The sequence below is a fragment of the Larus michahellis genome, chromosome 2 (genome assembly GCF_964199755.1).
Source record: "Larus michahellis chromosome 2, bLarMic1.1, whole genome shotgun sequence".
In the NCBI taxonomy this organism is placed as follows: domain Eukaryota; kingdom Metazoa; phylum Chordata; class Aves; order Charadriiformes; family Laridae; genus Larus; species Larus michahellis.
The window spans coordinates 112,296,087-112,312,993 of NC_133897.1; the positions used below are offsets into that span (position 1 = coordinate 112,296,087).

The 16,907-nt window shown below is 43.3% G+C and overlaps 1 protein-coding gene across 3 annotated transcripts in view; it reads right to left on the reverse strand.

The window, feature by feature from the left end:
• The window catches only part of GNAL (G protein subunit alpha L), a 201,640-nt gene that overhangs the window by 8,155 nt on the left and 176,578 nt on the right, over nucleotides 1-16,907 (reverse strand). For all 3 annotated transcript variants that reach the window (XM_074576599.1, XM_074576600.1, XM_074576601.1), the window contains 5 exons: nucleotides 6,448-6,502; nucleotides 3,621-3,694; nucleotides 2,685-2,743; nucleotides 2,332-2,452; nucleotides 931-1,061 (listed from right to left, as the gene is read on the reverse strand). In XM_074576599.1, the coding sequence (XP_074432700.1) occupies nucleotides 931-1,061; nucleotides 2,332-2,452; nucleotides 2,685-2,743; nucleotides 3,621-3,694; nucleotides 6,448-6,502 (440 nt within the window). The remainder of the gene's footprint in view (nucleotides 1-930; nucleotides 1,062-2,331; nucleotides 2,453-2,684; nucleotides 2,744-3,620; nucleotides 3,695-6,447; nucleotides 6,503-16,907) is intronic.

Genomic DNA, 16,907 nt, shown 5'->3' on the forward strand with positions numbered 1-16,907 from the left:
GTGCCAGGTTAACTCAAGATTTTAGGACAGTTTATTTATCCTCTCCACTTGAAACCCAGCATCACACTCTGGAAATTCCAGACCTGAATGAAAGCTGAAAATAGCTTATTACCATCTTCATTTCTATAACCTAGGCTGTTGTTGATGGTTAGCGGAGAACGAAAGCCTTTTTCAACAGGTTGCTGCAAGCACTACGCCAGGGGCATCGCTCGGGTAAGGCAGAGGCCAGTGGTCAGAAAATGCAAGTTTTACCACTTTTGCTAGACACAGACCTGAGATATTTAGAAGCCTTCTGCCTGGTATAAAACTGGCATAATACCAAAGTTTACTTATGCAACATGTTATTGCGGTGCAGGAATCATCGTACTTCTTGAAATGATAAGAAACCGAACCCATGCTAATGGGTCCATCGTCACAGCTCTCTGTGTATTTATTGATGTGTTTTTTCCTCCATTAAAGTTCCCTTGCCTAGTCTGCTGGGCTTCCCATCAGTATTTGCAAAGGCTGATGTTTACAGTGTTGGAGGACGCAGAATGGCTTCAAAATAAGTCTAACAAATCCCTAACAAAGTCCAGCACTGCGGGAGGCCCAGGTAGAAGCACCTGGCAGGGGAGACACATGCTCAGCAGCTTTGCTTTCCTGGGACTGTGGGTTGCTCCAAAGCAGGGGAAGGCAGGGTGCTCTGGGGCCAGCCCCCCACAGTTCCCCCCACAACCCTCCCACAGCCAGAGCCCCTTCAGACCCCACCCGCGACGGGGCACTCTGAGCTACGTGCTGCCAGCACGCACCTCACCTGACCAAGGGTTTGCGTTAAGGAACGGTGTGTACTTGTGAATTTGTGTGTGTGTGTGCGAGACACAGAGACAGAGAGCAGAACTATGGGCTGGGCGGTGGCAGCAGGTCCACTCCCTGCGTGGTGAAAAACCTTACCATCCTCAGGTACAGTGTAATGCGCGTATTCAGGAAAGTAATCTTCGATTTTTGATTTCCCTGCCAAGACTTTTTCAGCCAGCATGTCCTGTTTATTCAAGAACAAAATGATAGAAATGGTCCGTAACCACCTGTCAAAAACAAACCAAATGTTTGTGTTATCTCTGACACGTTAATCAAGGAAAACATATCACTTCAACAGAAAATTTAGGGGTTATCCCTGCGTGGACAGAGAGTGAAGTAGTATGGAACACGCTTCAACAGAAAAGAAAAAGATGACCTAAATTATTGTTTCAATTGGGTTGCACCTGGGCTGGTGAGTGTATTTGTAGGATCAGTAAATACATTTATAAAACCTGCAGTAGACATTGCTGAAGGAAACAGTCTTCAAATACTGTTTTCTAAATTATCCTTTTGATATCAAGTAGGGAAAATGATGACTTTTGCTAAAAGCACCGCAGTCCAAAACCAGACATTACCATCTACTTTCTTTGGTTTTGCTGAAGCAAGAGAAGGCGGCTGGAAATCTTCCCTCAGACTGCTCTGTGTTAAGTAATAGCTCATCCACACAGATATCCCATCTTTTAGCGTGGCCTCTACGACACCTGACGAATCAAAAAAATAAACCTCTCGTCTTCCTCAATTAGTACCTAGCCATCGCTGTGATGATGTGCCTTTGGGACTTGCACTTAACACTTTTCCTCGCTCTACCTTCAATCACCTCTCAGTGCAGAGCGTCCTGATATGTGGAAACTGGAAACTTTCCACTACCTTATTTTGTGTATCGTTCTTACTTATTCTCTATTAGGAACACACTCAGATTGCTACTTGGTTACATATCTAGAATTTACATGCACTGTGGCAGAACGGCAATTTAACAGCAGTTGCAATTAGATTATATCCGAAATACCATCCGCGAGGCAGAGAAACTGCGTGCTCTCGGAGATGGATCTTACGAGAGCAGCTGCCCACGTGGGTATCAAGTGCAGCCCCAGCCCCTGAGGCGGAAGCAACGCTGGCAGCTAGCTGCTGCCACATTTGAGGAGGAGGCGAAACGTCATTTGGAGGATACTCTCTGCCTTGGCCAAGCCAGCACCATGACGCCAGGAAGGGGTCTCCCCTGTTTCCCCCCTGGCAACCGGTATGGGGAGCTTTGCCCTTTCCAAGCTGTCCCCATGCCCTGTGATGTTTTGGCAGCAGCGGGGAAAAGCTTTCTGCACCCTCCCTGCGCCACGGCCCCCCCTAGGGAGGGGTGCGCACTTCGGGGACACCCCGCAACCTGCCCCTACCTGGGCATTTTCTGAATAAGCAACCTGAGCAGAGTAAGGGCAGTCCTATTTCACAAGGGGTTGAACTGTAGCTAAATTAAGGACTGTGGGTGGAAAATGAGGGATGTTTTACCTATTATTCCAGATACTTTTGAAAAGGTCCAGGGACTCCCGTAGTCTGTTTGTGTTATTGTCTTCCCTTATTACCATGTTGTAGCTGCTGCAAGCCACAACGAAGATGATAGCTGTGACATCTGGGAAGAGCACACAAAAGAAAGGAAGGAGAGAGAAAAGAACATCTCCGTTATCCCAGCACTTACTCCTTGGGGTAACACTGCCATTACTCCCCAAACTGCTGAAAATACCTGAAAAAAAATTCTGTATTTTCTCCTGTATTAGTGACACACCATGTGTGAATATGAATACTAAGCTGCTCACCTCTCAGAGAATAAGATTAAAATAAAAATATGGAATATTTTTACTTACCATTAAAGCATTGAATCCATTTTCTTCTCTCATCTCTCTGGCCACCTACATCAAACATGCTGTTAAAAAGCCATAGGATGTTATATCACTTATGTGCACTAGGAAAGTCACAGGAAGCATGCAGCACGAAGGTTCCGTTTAAAAATCTGACAGCCCCAAGGACAGCGGTAGTAAAATACAACCCGAAGGGGAGAGATCTGCTGATGCCACGCTGCATGTCAGACAGCTGCACAGCTCTCCCTGCCCTGCTCTGCCAGGAGGCTACTGAATTCTTTTCCAGGGTAAGTATTGGCCTTTCCAGCCCGCAAAAGCGCATGTAGCATGTAAGGTTGGACTTAATGTGCTATAAACAAGGAAAGATTTTGGCATATTTGTAACAGTGGTGGGGAGAGTGCGTCTTTGTAAGGAGGAGGACATGGGGACAGCTCTGCCCCATCAGCGCTGCCACCTTTCTGGGCAAGAGCTGACAAGCGGAGGCAGCCTGATAGCAGGTGTTTTACAGAGACATAGCGTAAAACTTTGACAAAGACAGAGCTTGCAGCCCTGCGGAAGAAGGGAGACGTTTAACTCTCCTCGTCCCACTGTACAAAGTCAGACCCATGGCAGGATTCCCACGGACTTCTGCGAGATCTTATCCCCGAAAGTATTTTACGAGTTTAAAGTGCTATACCAATGAACCAGTTAGTAAAAGCAGCCATAGACAACCCCACAATAGAGCATCACTAATACACATAACTAATACCAGCTCTTTTTGCAAAGTATGAGGCAATTTTACTAGGACCTATGGAAAGATTGCAAAAAAACCAAATCAAATTAAAAAAACCCAAACCAACTCCCACCCTAAACCTAACATACCGAGCATACATGAGCACAGACATCTGAACTAAGTTGTTAAAAATTAGCATGATATTCATAACTTATTACTAACAGACTTACTGGAAATTTACTTTATCTACTTGAAATCTTGTTTCGAAAATCCCTGATGTCAACACTCTGCATCTTAATAGGTCCTGGAAATGAGAACACGGAAGCTGATTAGCAAGGTTTTATTTCTAACTTCATTCTGTTTTTAAAAGCATAGAATATTATTTTCCATGAAAAGTCTTAAATGGTCCATTTAATTAAAGTTCAATCAGACTTGTTGGAAAACCTATACTTGTCCATACTGAGACAGTGGATATACACAAACATCACCTCTGCGTGTGGCTTGTGCACACTCAGAAAGCAGGAGTCCCTATGTATGTTCTCCTTAATGCACACTGAAACCTGTTATTGGCGGTCATATAATTTCGTATGTGATGCGGATAATGAATTCTGAAGTTACATAAAACTAAGAAAAATATGTTATTCATGTTGTAAAGTCAAGTATTCAAATGTTAGAAAACTCCAGACTTACAGTTGCCCAGGCAACCTTAATTCTGCCCTCTTTGGCACTGAATGAGACAGGAATCCTATCGAAATAATAGCTCGCGACTGAGTAATTAAAGCTCTGTTACAGAGCACAGGGGAACAGAATTTAGGTTGCACGCAAATCTGCCATTTCTTTCTTATTTTTCAAACTAGCAATACTTTACAACTCAAATAACATTCTTTTAATAATTAAAAAAATAATAGTTTCCTAGATTCTCAAAGGAAGCAGGCAAAAGCAATTTACGGCGCATACCTCCGGCAGCTAGCTCACCCTGTGCCATCGTCACTGCCAGCAGCGTTTTTAACCTTGGCTACCCAGCGCTGCCGCTCGGGCAGTGGGTGCAGAACAAAATCGGAGGCCAGAGAGAGCTGCCGGCTGCCTGATGGGGATGAACCCCCCCCAGAGCAGCCACCCCTTGGCACGGCTGCCTGCCCTGGGGAGGGCTCCCTTCCTGGGGCAAGTGAAGGGTGGCTCGGTCTAGCTTAGCTCTCCTTGCCACGCAGTGGCTGCGAAAGCAGGGAGGGAAGGAGGCAGTCGGCAGTGCAGAGCCCAAGCACAGCTTGCCTTTTCCTCCCACCCTGCCATCTACTGCTTCAAGTACTCTGGTAGCTGGCAAGCCTCGGCTGCTTTGACAGCCGCATGAACTCAGCCGAAGGCCGCTTATTTAATTATTTGAGTTATTTTATACATTATTGTCGTCTTCTGCCCCTTGCTGACATTTATTTGTTATCGGACTCCGTCATCCTTTTGGGATGGTGCAAAAAACATTAAAGCAAGCAAGTAAAAAAGGAAAGTAGTGATTTTTATCAGTTAGTTCAGCAAGAAAACTGATACAGCATAACAGGATGAAAACCCAAAAGCAAAAGATAATCCCTCGTTTAGAGCAAAAGCTTTCTGCCTGCTAAATACCAAAGGCCTTGTCAGATCTTTAGAGACACAGGGCATTTCTTCCCGAAGGAAGTATCAGGAAAAATTTCTAGATGATGAATGGCTGCTCCAGGTAGAGAAGGGCCTCCCAGGAACAGAGGCCAACACTAACACAAATAACGAAAGCAAAAATGAGGCTTTGCTTCACTGACTTCTCTCTCCTGCTGAGTGGTATCGATGCTCAAATCAGACCATGAGGTCTAGACGGAGTAAGTCCCAGTGCTACTGCTTTGGTCTGAACATGTCTCGAGGGCGTTAATAATTGATCTTATATTGGGTCGACTATACAAGTTTCACCTTATAATACAATGCATATTACCTTTTTCTCCTTTCTATTTCGGGATATGGTCAGAGCAATTGGACAGGCTTGTGGTTATAGACCTGAACTAGTTCTGAAGGAACAGGCGCTGCTCCACATAGTTCCTTGTGTGATCTTTGTTAGGTCACTTCATGTCTCTGAATGTCAGTCCCTGATTGCACAATGAGATTCGGCAATTTTATTTTTTTAAGGGCCTCCACCTGTTATAAACCTTGCATGGTTAGACTGAATTATCCAGTGCAGGGATTCTCTTCTGCCACCTGTATTTGCAGTTTACGATGTGGCCCACAATCTTGGCTGAGACTACGAGATGACAGTGGGATGCCAGCACTGAAAATTAACAACCTCAGAATAAGTTTGACGAAGAGGCATCCTGCCCAAGGAAACCACACGGCCTGAGCTCGGGGAAGGCAGCTGAAGCTGTGCACCATAGTGAAGTCTTTTCTTACTTCAAGGCTGCACCACTTCAGCCTTAATGTTCCTGAATAAGCTTCACATTAGAGCACTCCATCAAGACGTATCACAACATCTGGGAAAAAAGTGAACTGTCCTGCAAATAAGGCTTATACAGAAACTACCCTGCCCACAGGAGATGGGCAGAGGCTGGAAAGAAGGTGTCTGCACACCCACAGAGAAGTCTACCAGGTCTGCTGCTGCCACTGGTGCTCTCCCCTGAATTTGGACACTAGACCCACTGCAGGCTTCTGCCTCTGAAGGACCCATCTGATGGACATGGGAAGCCTCCCTCTGGGTTTCCATCACCTCCAGCACTGAAATAAAACACCCTCTGTGCAGGGAAGGCTGGTGAGGGAAACAGTAGGCTTTTACATTTATGTTTTCTGTTCCCTTCTCTTTGTTTGCGGGGCACAGAATGGAAAGCAAGAAGAAATAACAGACGTATTACAGGAATCACCAACCTACATATAATAACAAGCCTGCACCACCAAAAAGCCTCTCCTTATTAATATCCATTACTTAAATTGCTAGACTTTATTTTGATATTATGCGGTATGCCCTATTTCAGCTGCTGTTAGGACTAAAATAAATTACATAAAGAATTCATACGGACGTCTTGGTTCAGACCCTACCCCATTAGTTATACTAACCTGATCTGTGGGTGTGTAGTCATCCATGCTGACACTGTCAATTCTTTCCAAAAAGCTAGAAGAAAAATAAACACACACTTAGATATGTAAAATATTGTCTAATATAACACTTTTCACTACCTTTGGTTTAGACTCCCGCTGCAAAGTAAAACACAAGTCCAATGCTAAAAGTATGAGCCCAATGATTTACTTACATTAATTAAGGTTACATTTTCCGAATCAAACAACTTTTTACCCAGACTTTGCATCAATACAGCGCTTCTACACTTACCATTATGCAGTACCTACAAGTGGTCCAAGTGCAGTTAAATGTTATAATTTTGTGAGGGCCACTAAAAAATACTAAGGCTAACCATGTGTCACATTATATGGTTGTTTAGACATAAAAAAAAATTGTGGGGTTTAAAAAAGAAAATGGGGTGACCGGTTGCCTTTATTTATCATAATGCTGATCTAGCATGTTATGTTAATTGTGGCCTCAGTAATGCTAGCAGAAATGCTTGTTAATATATACAAATATCTTTGGATTGACATGCTGCCCTTGAACACTGGAACTAAAGCATAAGAAGTGGAAACCAAAACTGACATGAAGCAGAGGTTAACTGATCTGACTCTTTATGTTGCCAAAACTCTGGGAGATGCCGAAGGTGAAACAAAAACTTACAACTGCAGGGAAGGGCAAGAGAAAAAGGAACCAGAAAAAAAGGGGGAAGCCACATTCTTCAATTATTTGTAAAATCTTTTCAAGCTTTAATTCTTTCCTGGAACATGTCAGAATAGCAGTATTAAGGCCATAAAAATACGTTTTTATATGTTTACCTAAAATAGGCAGGTTCTTTTCTCTCACTTTCACCCATTTCTTAGATTTTGTGTGAGCCCAGCCGACTCATCTTGCTACAATATTATCAAGATTTCTTTATCAATTGGCAAGTTTTTCTAAATTTTACTTGAGTATGCACGTGGAGTCTACTTAATTGCAGTGGGAAAGATGAAAAACCAGTGAACTCTTGACTTGCAACGTGACTCACTGTTAACACAGGGGTCACACACACTGACCAGCAGAAAAAATATACCCCTAAAAGCCTGTTTGTAATTCTCATACCATTTTCCCACGGATACAAACTGAAAGGAAAAGAAAATATGCTACGTATATATTTACTTATACTCTTCTTCCTTTTTGAACCTCTATTGTTACAACAGGGAAACAAAATGCAGTATCTACAGTTAGAATATCCAGCTTTTCTTTTTGGATGATCAAGGTGTCATGGCTAAGCGTATTGTTTAAAAAAAAATCACTGTTATCAGGCACACAATGGGTGCCTGATAACAAAACTATCCTGAACTAACTCAAAAGAAAAATAAACTTTTTACAAAACCTCCTCCCCTGCCAAAGGCCACCATAAACTTATACAAAGATATAAAAGTACACCTTCATAGTCAGCTACAGTATCCATGAGAAAGCAGTTGTGTTCAGACCAAACCTTTTGGTCAGATGATTTCCGTCATCCTGAGAATATTGATTAAGCAAAGTTTAACTTCAGTTACCCCCGCAGTTAATGCACACACCAGAGAGGAGCGATGTATTTTTAAATGGTGCACCTAATCACGAACACAACTCTCATCTCACGCTTGCAGCACACGAGATGAAAAAAGAAGGAAAAAAAAAAATACCCCAAACCAAAAATGCCTCCAAGCTGAATCTCTTCCTAAACGAGGAGTAATTCTCCTTAACACGGCTGTTCAGGCAGCACTCCTGTATTTCCAAGTCTGTTTCAAAGTTTTCGGTCCAGTTTCTTTACAGTTTGATCTGACAGGCCCAGTAACAGCCGCTTTTCATCAGGGTAAAAGAGGGATAAAGGGTAAAGAGGGATAAATTCAAGTCTCTGAGCGCAGCAAGGCGGCAATGCTGGCGGGTTAAACAAGCCTGCAGAAAATGGGCAGGAGCCTGAAGGAGAGCTAGCAAACCCCTGCTGTGGGCAGCACAATCGCTTGCACAGTCCGGGATCGACAAACGCAAGAGAAGTCAGGGGAGAAAATGCTCCTCGATTACGGCTGAGACAGAAAAGGGCTCTGGTTAAGACTGTGGTCAGAAGTGAGCATCTGTGCACAAATACGACTCCACCAGAAACCTCACAAAACAGTGTGAACTGGTGTATTTCTTGCAGAAGCATTGCCTCTGGAGTTGGTGTACAAATCAGAGACGATACATCTTGGCTCCCCAATACCAAGGTCACGTTGGTTGACTTTAACCGAAATTAAACATGGTATTTAGTACCAATTCAAATCTCTCTTGCCTATATGTACAACAAGCACTTCAGGAAGGTTATTGGTTGTTAGTGTTTGTGTTTTCCAAACAGGCAAATTATGGTAAGGAACAAAGGAGTGAGTACTACAGAGTTACACTACAAATAATCCATGGCAGGGCTGGGAATGAGATAAGTCTCCTAATTACATGTCCTAGTATTAGCCCAAGTCATCTTCCACTTAGAAATCGCCAGCCGCCTCCTGTTTAAAGAATCTCTTTCAAATACCCTAAACTGCAACACTGCAGTTACGAGAGTGAGCTCTGACAAATATCACATACTTAAAAAATACCACTTGACATAGCAGCCATAACATTTTATGCTTTAAGGTTGCTGGCCACATGCGATCTATATTAAAATAAATGCAATGATTTACAAGGTTTTACCTGCCATGCCACTATATCAAGCTGCAATGATCAACATGCCAACTACTATTAGGATTTGGCTACATTTCATAGCTTTAAAGAAAATTAACCTTTTCAGTCTGTGATGGACAGGCTTCCTAAGATTCCTTTTGTGACTACATCGAACGGGCACAGGGATTTCTAGACACTGAAACACCAAAATCTATACCCCTCTTTTTTTGAAAGAAAATCAGTTCTTGAATATCCTTCATATAAGCTCCTTACTTGGGTAATTAGCACAGTATAAAAAGATAACTCTGACAGGCAAATGTACATAGTAGGTACAAGTAATGGATTCCAGATGAGATAAGAGTCAGTACTGCCTCATTACTAAATACGCTAACTTCATTCTCATTACTGTATTAAAATGGGAAAACTAGAATCACTTTTCTAAATTGCTTTCTAAAGAATGTTAATTTCTACCAAACCTAAATGACATTAATAATTATGTTCTGGCATAACACACATTCTTTTATACATACACATATATGCAACACACCAGCAAATTTTAAATATCTATCACTAAAATTTCAATTTAAAGTGCTTAAAGTATGAATATACCTCCCAACTGTGGCAACGCTCATATCTCCACTCAAAGAATCAGTGTGAAGAAAACACAATAGCGGAAAAATGAATAAAAATGGACACCAGTATAACTTATTCTCTCTTTTTAGATCCTGTTTTTTTCAGCTCAGGGATAAAATTATTTTCACAGAATTATGCCTTTTTACAATACTGACAGGTCTTCTATTTATGCAGCTTCTATAGAAATCCACACTTGGGAGTTATGGTAATTCTGCAGTGACTGCTTTGCATGCCTGTGCAATGAACTTTAAACTCACGCATTCAACTCCACTGTGAATAAAACTATAACATATGATATCATATTTATATTTCTATTTCACAATTCTGGTTTTATTTATAAATGATTCAGTCTGATAATGAGTACGACATTTAGATTCTTCTTAATTTTACAGTAGGGTGTTCTCCTTACATGGAACAGCACAAACTACTTTTTTTTTCTTTTAAATAAATTAGGCAAGATATTGGAAGGAAGGTCTTCACCGCTCTGTTTGGAAATGCAGTGGTTTGGTTTGCCAACAAATTAAAGCAAAGAAAAATGGACTGATAAAGTTAAAAAAACCAATCACGAGCTACTGACATTATTATATCTATTATTAAGCTGATCTGTAGTTTTATAAATATCTTCAGTGAGTTTCCTAGGAAACTCAGCTGACACTTAGTTTGACAAGCAATCTCTAAATTTTATATTATGCAAGCTGTGAACACAAAAGTACAGGTTTTAGATGTGCCTGCCAGTGCATGTGGGAACTATCAATAAGCATTATTCTCTAAAAATCATGGCAATTTGAGCAGCAGTAGCAGCTATATAAGAATTTCTGAAAAAAGAATTCATAAATGCACAAATAAAGAAAAGGTAATCGTACATGAAAATCCTTTTCTCACTGGGTAAATCACTATGTGGCTCTGAATAGATATTCTGACCCCACAAACAAAATCACAATTAAAAGAAAAATCATGTCTAGAGAGTATATGACAGACACAAAACCCATGCTACATTTCTAAGTGTATTTTGACATCCAAAGAATTGGAAAGATGAAGTGCTAAACCGTGGATCAATACAATGAACTAGACATGTTATATTAAAATCTTCGTCTACTTCAACCATTTTTTATGCTCTCACCCCAACATTTCAAAGGCCTTGTGTCAAAGACTTGCCGTGGAAAACAAGAAATCAAACCCATGTGAAAATGCTTGTCTCTTTAAAAGAAAAACGTAAGGTGGCAAATCTTTAAGGCTGTAGCTCTAAGTTCTCAGAGTGAAGAGTCTCAAATTTATACTCAAATAAGTTTTCTGGGTCAGCAAACTTCTACATTTCTGATGGACCATTACGAGCTTTGCAAACTCCTCAGCCAGGCTCAAAAACCAGCAGAAGCACTATAATCTACGATACGAAACCATCCGGGACCAGAACTTTGACTACCACCCTGTTTGGACTGCAGTAAGTCACAGGTGAAGGCAGACATTTCACAATGAGAACGCCTACCTTCAGGTCTCTAAGGAGCTGAAATGTAAAAAATACCTTTTTTCCCCCTCCGTTGCAGTTATTAGGGACAGCATCTATCTATCTATCTATCTATCTATCTATCTATCTATCTATCTATCTATCTATCTATCTATCTATCTATGTATATATAATCAGCTAAGGGATTACAATCCTATTAATTCCTCCTGCAATATTTGAAATAGGAAATGAAGGATTTCTGGTTTCAAGAATACCTTAGGCTCCACAGTTGGGCTTCAAGCAACCTCACATTGTTCTGATCTATTTCCTGATAACTGAGAAAGACGTAATGAAAACAGCCCCAATAATACTCTAACCCCTAAAGGATTAATTTTCCCGAGTCATTTGCTGAAAATATCACCAGAAATTCCTCAGAAGACGTTGATAAAATTTAATGGCTAAGGATTTTCCTGTCAAATTGAAATCACAGAATCATAGAATGGTTCGGGTTGGAAGGGACCTTAAAGATCACCTAGTTCCAACCCCCCTGCCATGGGCAGGGACACCTCCCGCTAGACCAGGTTGCTCAAAGCCCCATCCAGCCTGGCCTTGAACACTTCCAGGGACGGGGGATCCGCAACCTCCCTGGGCAACCTGTTCCAGTGCCTCACCACCCTCACAGTAAAGAATTTCTTCCTAATATCCAATCTAAACCTCCCCTCTTCCAGTTTGAAGCCATTATGCCTCATCCTATCGCTACATGCCCTTGTAAAAAGTCCCTCTCCAGCTTTCTTACAGGTGCCCTTCAGACACTGAAAGTCACTGTATTTTAAATACAGTTTCAGCATCGTAGTGGAGTTCCCCCCTCTCTCCCTCCAAACCGCTCTGCAGCCGCTTCCCACCGGGATCAAGTGCAGCAGGGAAGGCGGGATGCAGCAGCGGGACGAGAGGGACCCAAACCTGTTTTGGGCTGCGCCTGGCTCACCTGCGCCCATCTCCACCTTCCAACCCACCAACTGCTGTTGCGGGAGAAAACACCCAGCGCAAACAGATGAAACTGGGTGCTTATTTCTGACGGGTTCGAAATCTCCACGCTGATGGCCACTGTCGGGCGTTTTTGGCATCTCCCAGGAGCGCCGGTTCCCCAGCAATTCCCTTTTTGCTCCGTTAAAAAAAAATCACCGATTTCAACGCGGACCCCCCTCCAAAGCGTGCCTGCGGCCGCTCCCCGCGGTGTGACACATCGGGAGGGGTGCGGTGACAGGAGGGGGGGACCCGCTGCCTCCCTCCTCCCGCGCCCACCCCCCCCGCGGGGCCCGGGGAGGCGGTGCCTGCGCGCGGCCGGCAGGGGGCAGCCTCGCCGCGGCCCGCCGTCGGGTTTCGCTAAAATACAGGTGAAACCCGAAATTAAGAAAGATCTCCGCCATTTACCTTGCTTTTTTTTTTTATTATTTGCCTTTTTTGTTGTTGTTGTTGTTGTTGTTGTTTGTTTTGTCTTTTTATCGCTTCTCAAACCCCTGTTTTCCCACGGCCTGCCAGCCTCCCGGCGGGCCCACGCGTCCCGGGTGCTGGCAAAGGGGCTGCGTGGAGATTACCAAAACAGCTCGTCCACGGAAACAGCTGTATTTAACATTTAAAAGGTTTATCCACAGGAACGCGCCTTCGCCCACCCACCCACCCGCACCTCGCCTCTGTCCGGCCGGGAAGCTGTGCTGTAGCCGTCGGGAGATGAAAAGGTGAAACGGGCGACCAGGAGGGAGAGCACGGTACAGCCATGGCTGAGACCCGCCAGGCTCCTTAACAGGCCGGTAAAGTCTGAGGGTTTGTGGTTTCGAGCGTTTGGGCAGCCCGATTGGACGTGAGGGGGGATGCGGCAGCCGGAGGCGCGTCACCCACCAGGTCGCTGGGGACCACGGAGGATGCATCCTGGGCTACACAACTTTTGGCCAAGCCCTGTGTTCCCCCATGGTTAACACTGGCCGCTCTGAGCTTGCTTCAGGGGGAGAAGGGCAACAAGACTGGGATGGGCCACCCATGGCGATCTCTCCCAGACACACAAGCGATGGCCCTTTGTTGTCCCAGTGTCCGTACCACCCACCGGTGGCACGAGCAGCTCAACAGGGATGTGTAAAACTTGTCTCATTTTGTTGTCCCAGCCACCGTGAAGTCATCAAGAGGGAAGCCATCACAAGACACTATTGGTACCAGCAACGTGTGCTCCCCAGTAACCCCATGAAGCAGGAAAACTCTAGTTTAAACCCCATTTACAGAGGACAATTTTGGCTGAGACTTTAAAAGCAAAGATAGATGATGATGGTCACAACCAAGGGCTCATCACCATCCACCAGGTTACCCTTTCCCGTAATGAGCCAGACAGCTGGCAGCAATCAGGAGCGTGTTTGGCAAGGATAAAGAAAGTACAAAATCTGTAGAAAAGTATTTCTAGTCTATGTGCTCGGTTAAGAGAGTTTCCTAGCAGACTTCCATTTTAACCTCACTTTCTCCACTGCTAAGCTGCCTTTCCTCAGTATGTACTGCAGAACATCTCTAAGATTCACAGGCTTTGGCACTTGTCCAGCTATTACAAATGCACAAAAAGTTCAACGTTTCATATATATGAGTAGTACCCTTCTTCTGCTTAGTAACAGCAATGTCATTTTATTTTCTAAACTGAAAATACATGAACTAAACTGAAAAATGAATAAATGGTATGACTTCCATAACTATTTGCGCCTCCCCCCCCCCTTAAATTTGTTAAGAAGCAGTATGAATTTTGGGAAATGCATTTCTTCCTTCTAAATTTAGCAAACTAGCCACTTTTTGGCTTAGCAGATGTTTTTGCTTTCTGAGCGAGAGGCCTATGGGGATCATCATTAACCCTCTTCTTAACATAAACACTGACTAAGACTTAAATCTGGAAAACTGTCATTCACACAGAAAGGTTAACAGGCTCCAGCAGAAATCAGACTCATCATCTGCGACTTCTGCTACGTAGGATCTCAGAGAAGAGGGGAGAAGACAGGCAAAGAGAGAAAGAAGAGGAAAGGTTATTTATTTATTTATTTCATAAGGGACAATATTTTTCTATCGCATGTGATCAGACGTTTTATTCCTGGGGGTGCAAGCGGCCAAGCTGCTGCAAAACACGGACTAAGAATGAAGAACTGATAAAATCTGAGGCTTAGACCGGCACATGCAGACCCTTCTCCTGACCACATTCACACCAGCTTTAATCCACGGACTTCAGTGAGCTTTCTTCCTCATGAGTGGACAGTCCTATGCTGATAATAATTATATGCGTATTGATACATCCGTGGAGCATTTATATAGACGCAGATTTGGGTTCTGCAGTGTAAAGGCTACACAGAGCACATTCTGCAATCGCTAAGTGCCATTTTGAACAGAGGACCAAGAGATAATAACCTAAAACCAGAAAGCTCATATTGCATTATCCGGAGAGATCTGGATCCTGACTGCTTTGTGAGCTGATGTATGACAGACTAGGATCTCTTTATCCACTGTCTGAATGAAACAACTGTTTAACATCTTCCAGCAACTGCACAGGCCGGTGCTGGAAGGGAAGCAGAGGATACCTGAAACATCAGATGAGTTACACGGGCAGAACGCAACCACCCTGTCAGAACCTGGAGAACATGCCGTTAGACAGAATGATAGATCAAAACCTTCGTGTGCCACTAACTGAAGTGCATAGAAGATCTCACCTCCACCTCTTCAGGTGACTTCTTCAAAAAGAACTTGGCCTTTTATGTCCAGGAAAGCCAAACTATGAGCAAAAACCTTGAGATTATTCGGAGCTGTCAAACGCATCAGGTTTACAAGCACCGGCTACGTACCACAAGGCTGCCAGGGGATTTCAGAAGTTTTCAGAAGATTTCAGAAGTGTTTTCACTGGGCATTGCAAATACAGCTTTCCCTGTTACTTGCAAGTTTACCTTGCTGTGACACGGAAAAATTATTTCAGTGCAACTTACACATTCTGTTTGACGGTTTTGTTTTCAAAAATTGTTGCACTGTGGATATCCTCCTAGTGTTCACAAAATCCACCAAGTGCTGTGAGCCCTGAAAAAGTGCCAAATCAGGTTAGAAACGGCACTGGTTGTTGGAAATTAAAGATCACTTGCTCTGGTGGAAGTGGTTTGGAATAATAAGTCTGCTATGGTGATTGCCAGAAAGGAAAAACCAGTTTGACTGGAGTTTTCTACAGGAGGTTGATAAAAGAGAAAGCAGAAAATCCCCAAACAGGAGAAGCAAAGGTAACAGAACACAGACTTAAAAGGAAGTCACGAGAAGTTTGTGTTTACCTGTGGCGCCAGTCCAAGCTCAGTGGCAAGGGAACTGCTGCCAAGAGATTTCACATCTAGAAGTCAAACCAGATGAATCAAAAAAGAGGATGCTAGTAGCCCCCAGAAAAGCCAGATGAAGAAAAGTGAACTCTTCAGGGTGGCAAACGCTCCAAGCCAGGAAAAGCACACATGCATGTTTATTATTGTTTTCAGGTCTATGCATTTTTTGTGAAATGTAAATGGCAGGAACAGTGTCGTAAAATCCTGAGCAAAATGAGAGTCTATCTATCTGTTTGCTTTCACCTATCACATGTTTGTCACCTGTTGACATGATCCAGAGAATTGACATGGCTGGAATCCTGGTGAGTGCGAGGGTTAAACAGGAGGACTGGCACCGGTTCCAAGGCTTAATATTTGGATCACAGGACCAGGTCTCATGAGGATGTCTTAGAGGCTCCAAGACATATAGACAGCATCTGGAGTTCCTATAGATACCTACCATTTGAGGAATATGAGGGATTCTCTGGAAGTACGTCATCAGTGCAAACTAAGAAAACTGAAAAAAGTTGCTCTACAGAAAAGTCAGGAAGGTGACCAGCTTCCTACACAGTGGGAACAGAGAAAGTGTTAATGCTGACCTTGCAGAGCATCTGGTAAAATTTCTTTTTCCTTATAGCAGTTTATGAGGTGTGGTGGCAGATCATTTCTCTTCTGCACTCCTTAGTCCTTGCCCCAGCCGTAATGTTGCACTCTCATACCTTTACCTTGTGTGAAGGACACGCTGGACACAAAGTCTACAAAGAGCCCTTTGATGTGCAGGGCTGCTGTGTGGTTGACCAGCATATTCTCAGAGTTACTGGAACAGGATACTACCTAGTCAATGTTTAAGACAAGAAACCTTACACAACAGGGCAAAAATTAATGGCTCAGGAGTCAAAGGACAGAAGGACGATGAAGACTGACATCCTCCCAGTGGTTCCAAAACATTTTACCTGCAAACACCCAACAGAACCACTTCACCCATCATTCAGAGGTAGATCTGTTGCCTTCCCTTAAGCAGAGTGAAGAAACACGGTAACCTTTCACCTTTGATGGGAAGGACACAAAGCCTGCTCTTCCCAAACTTGTTTATGCCATGCAGCAGAATTTATTAGGGCTTCTCTACTTGTAATGTAGAGCAGATGGGTTATCCTTCTTATCCCCATGCACAACAGACATTGGAGCTGTGCATGAAAAACAGTATCGGATGAATATCTGTATATGATCAGCTGCCTTAGAGATTACCAGGTGAAAATAGGAACAACATCAAGCAGAGGTCTAACAGTGTGGATACAAATGCTAGACATAAGCATTGGACTCATAAGAAAACTCCTGTACCTTTACAATTGATGCTGCTGAAATGTTTTCCTTAAATCGCCATTAT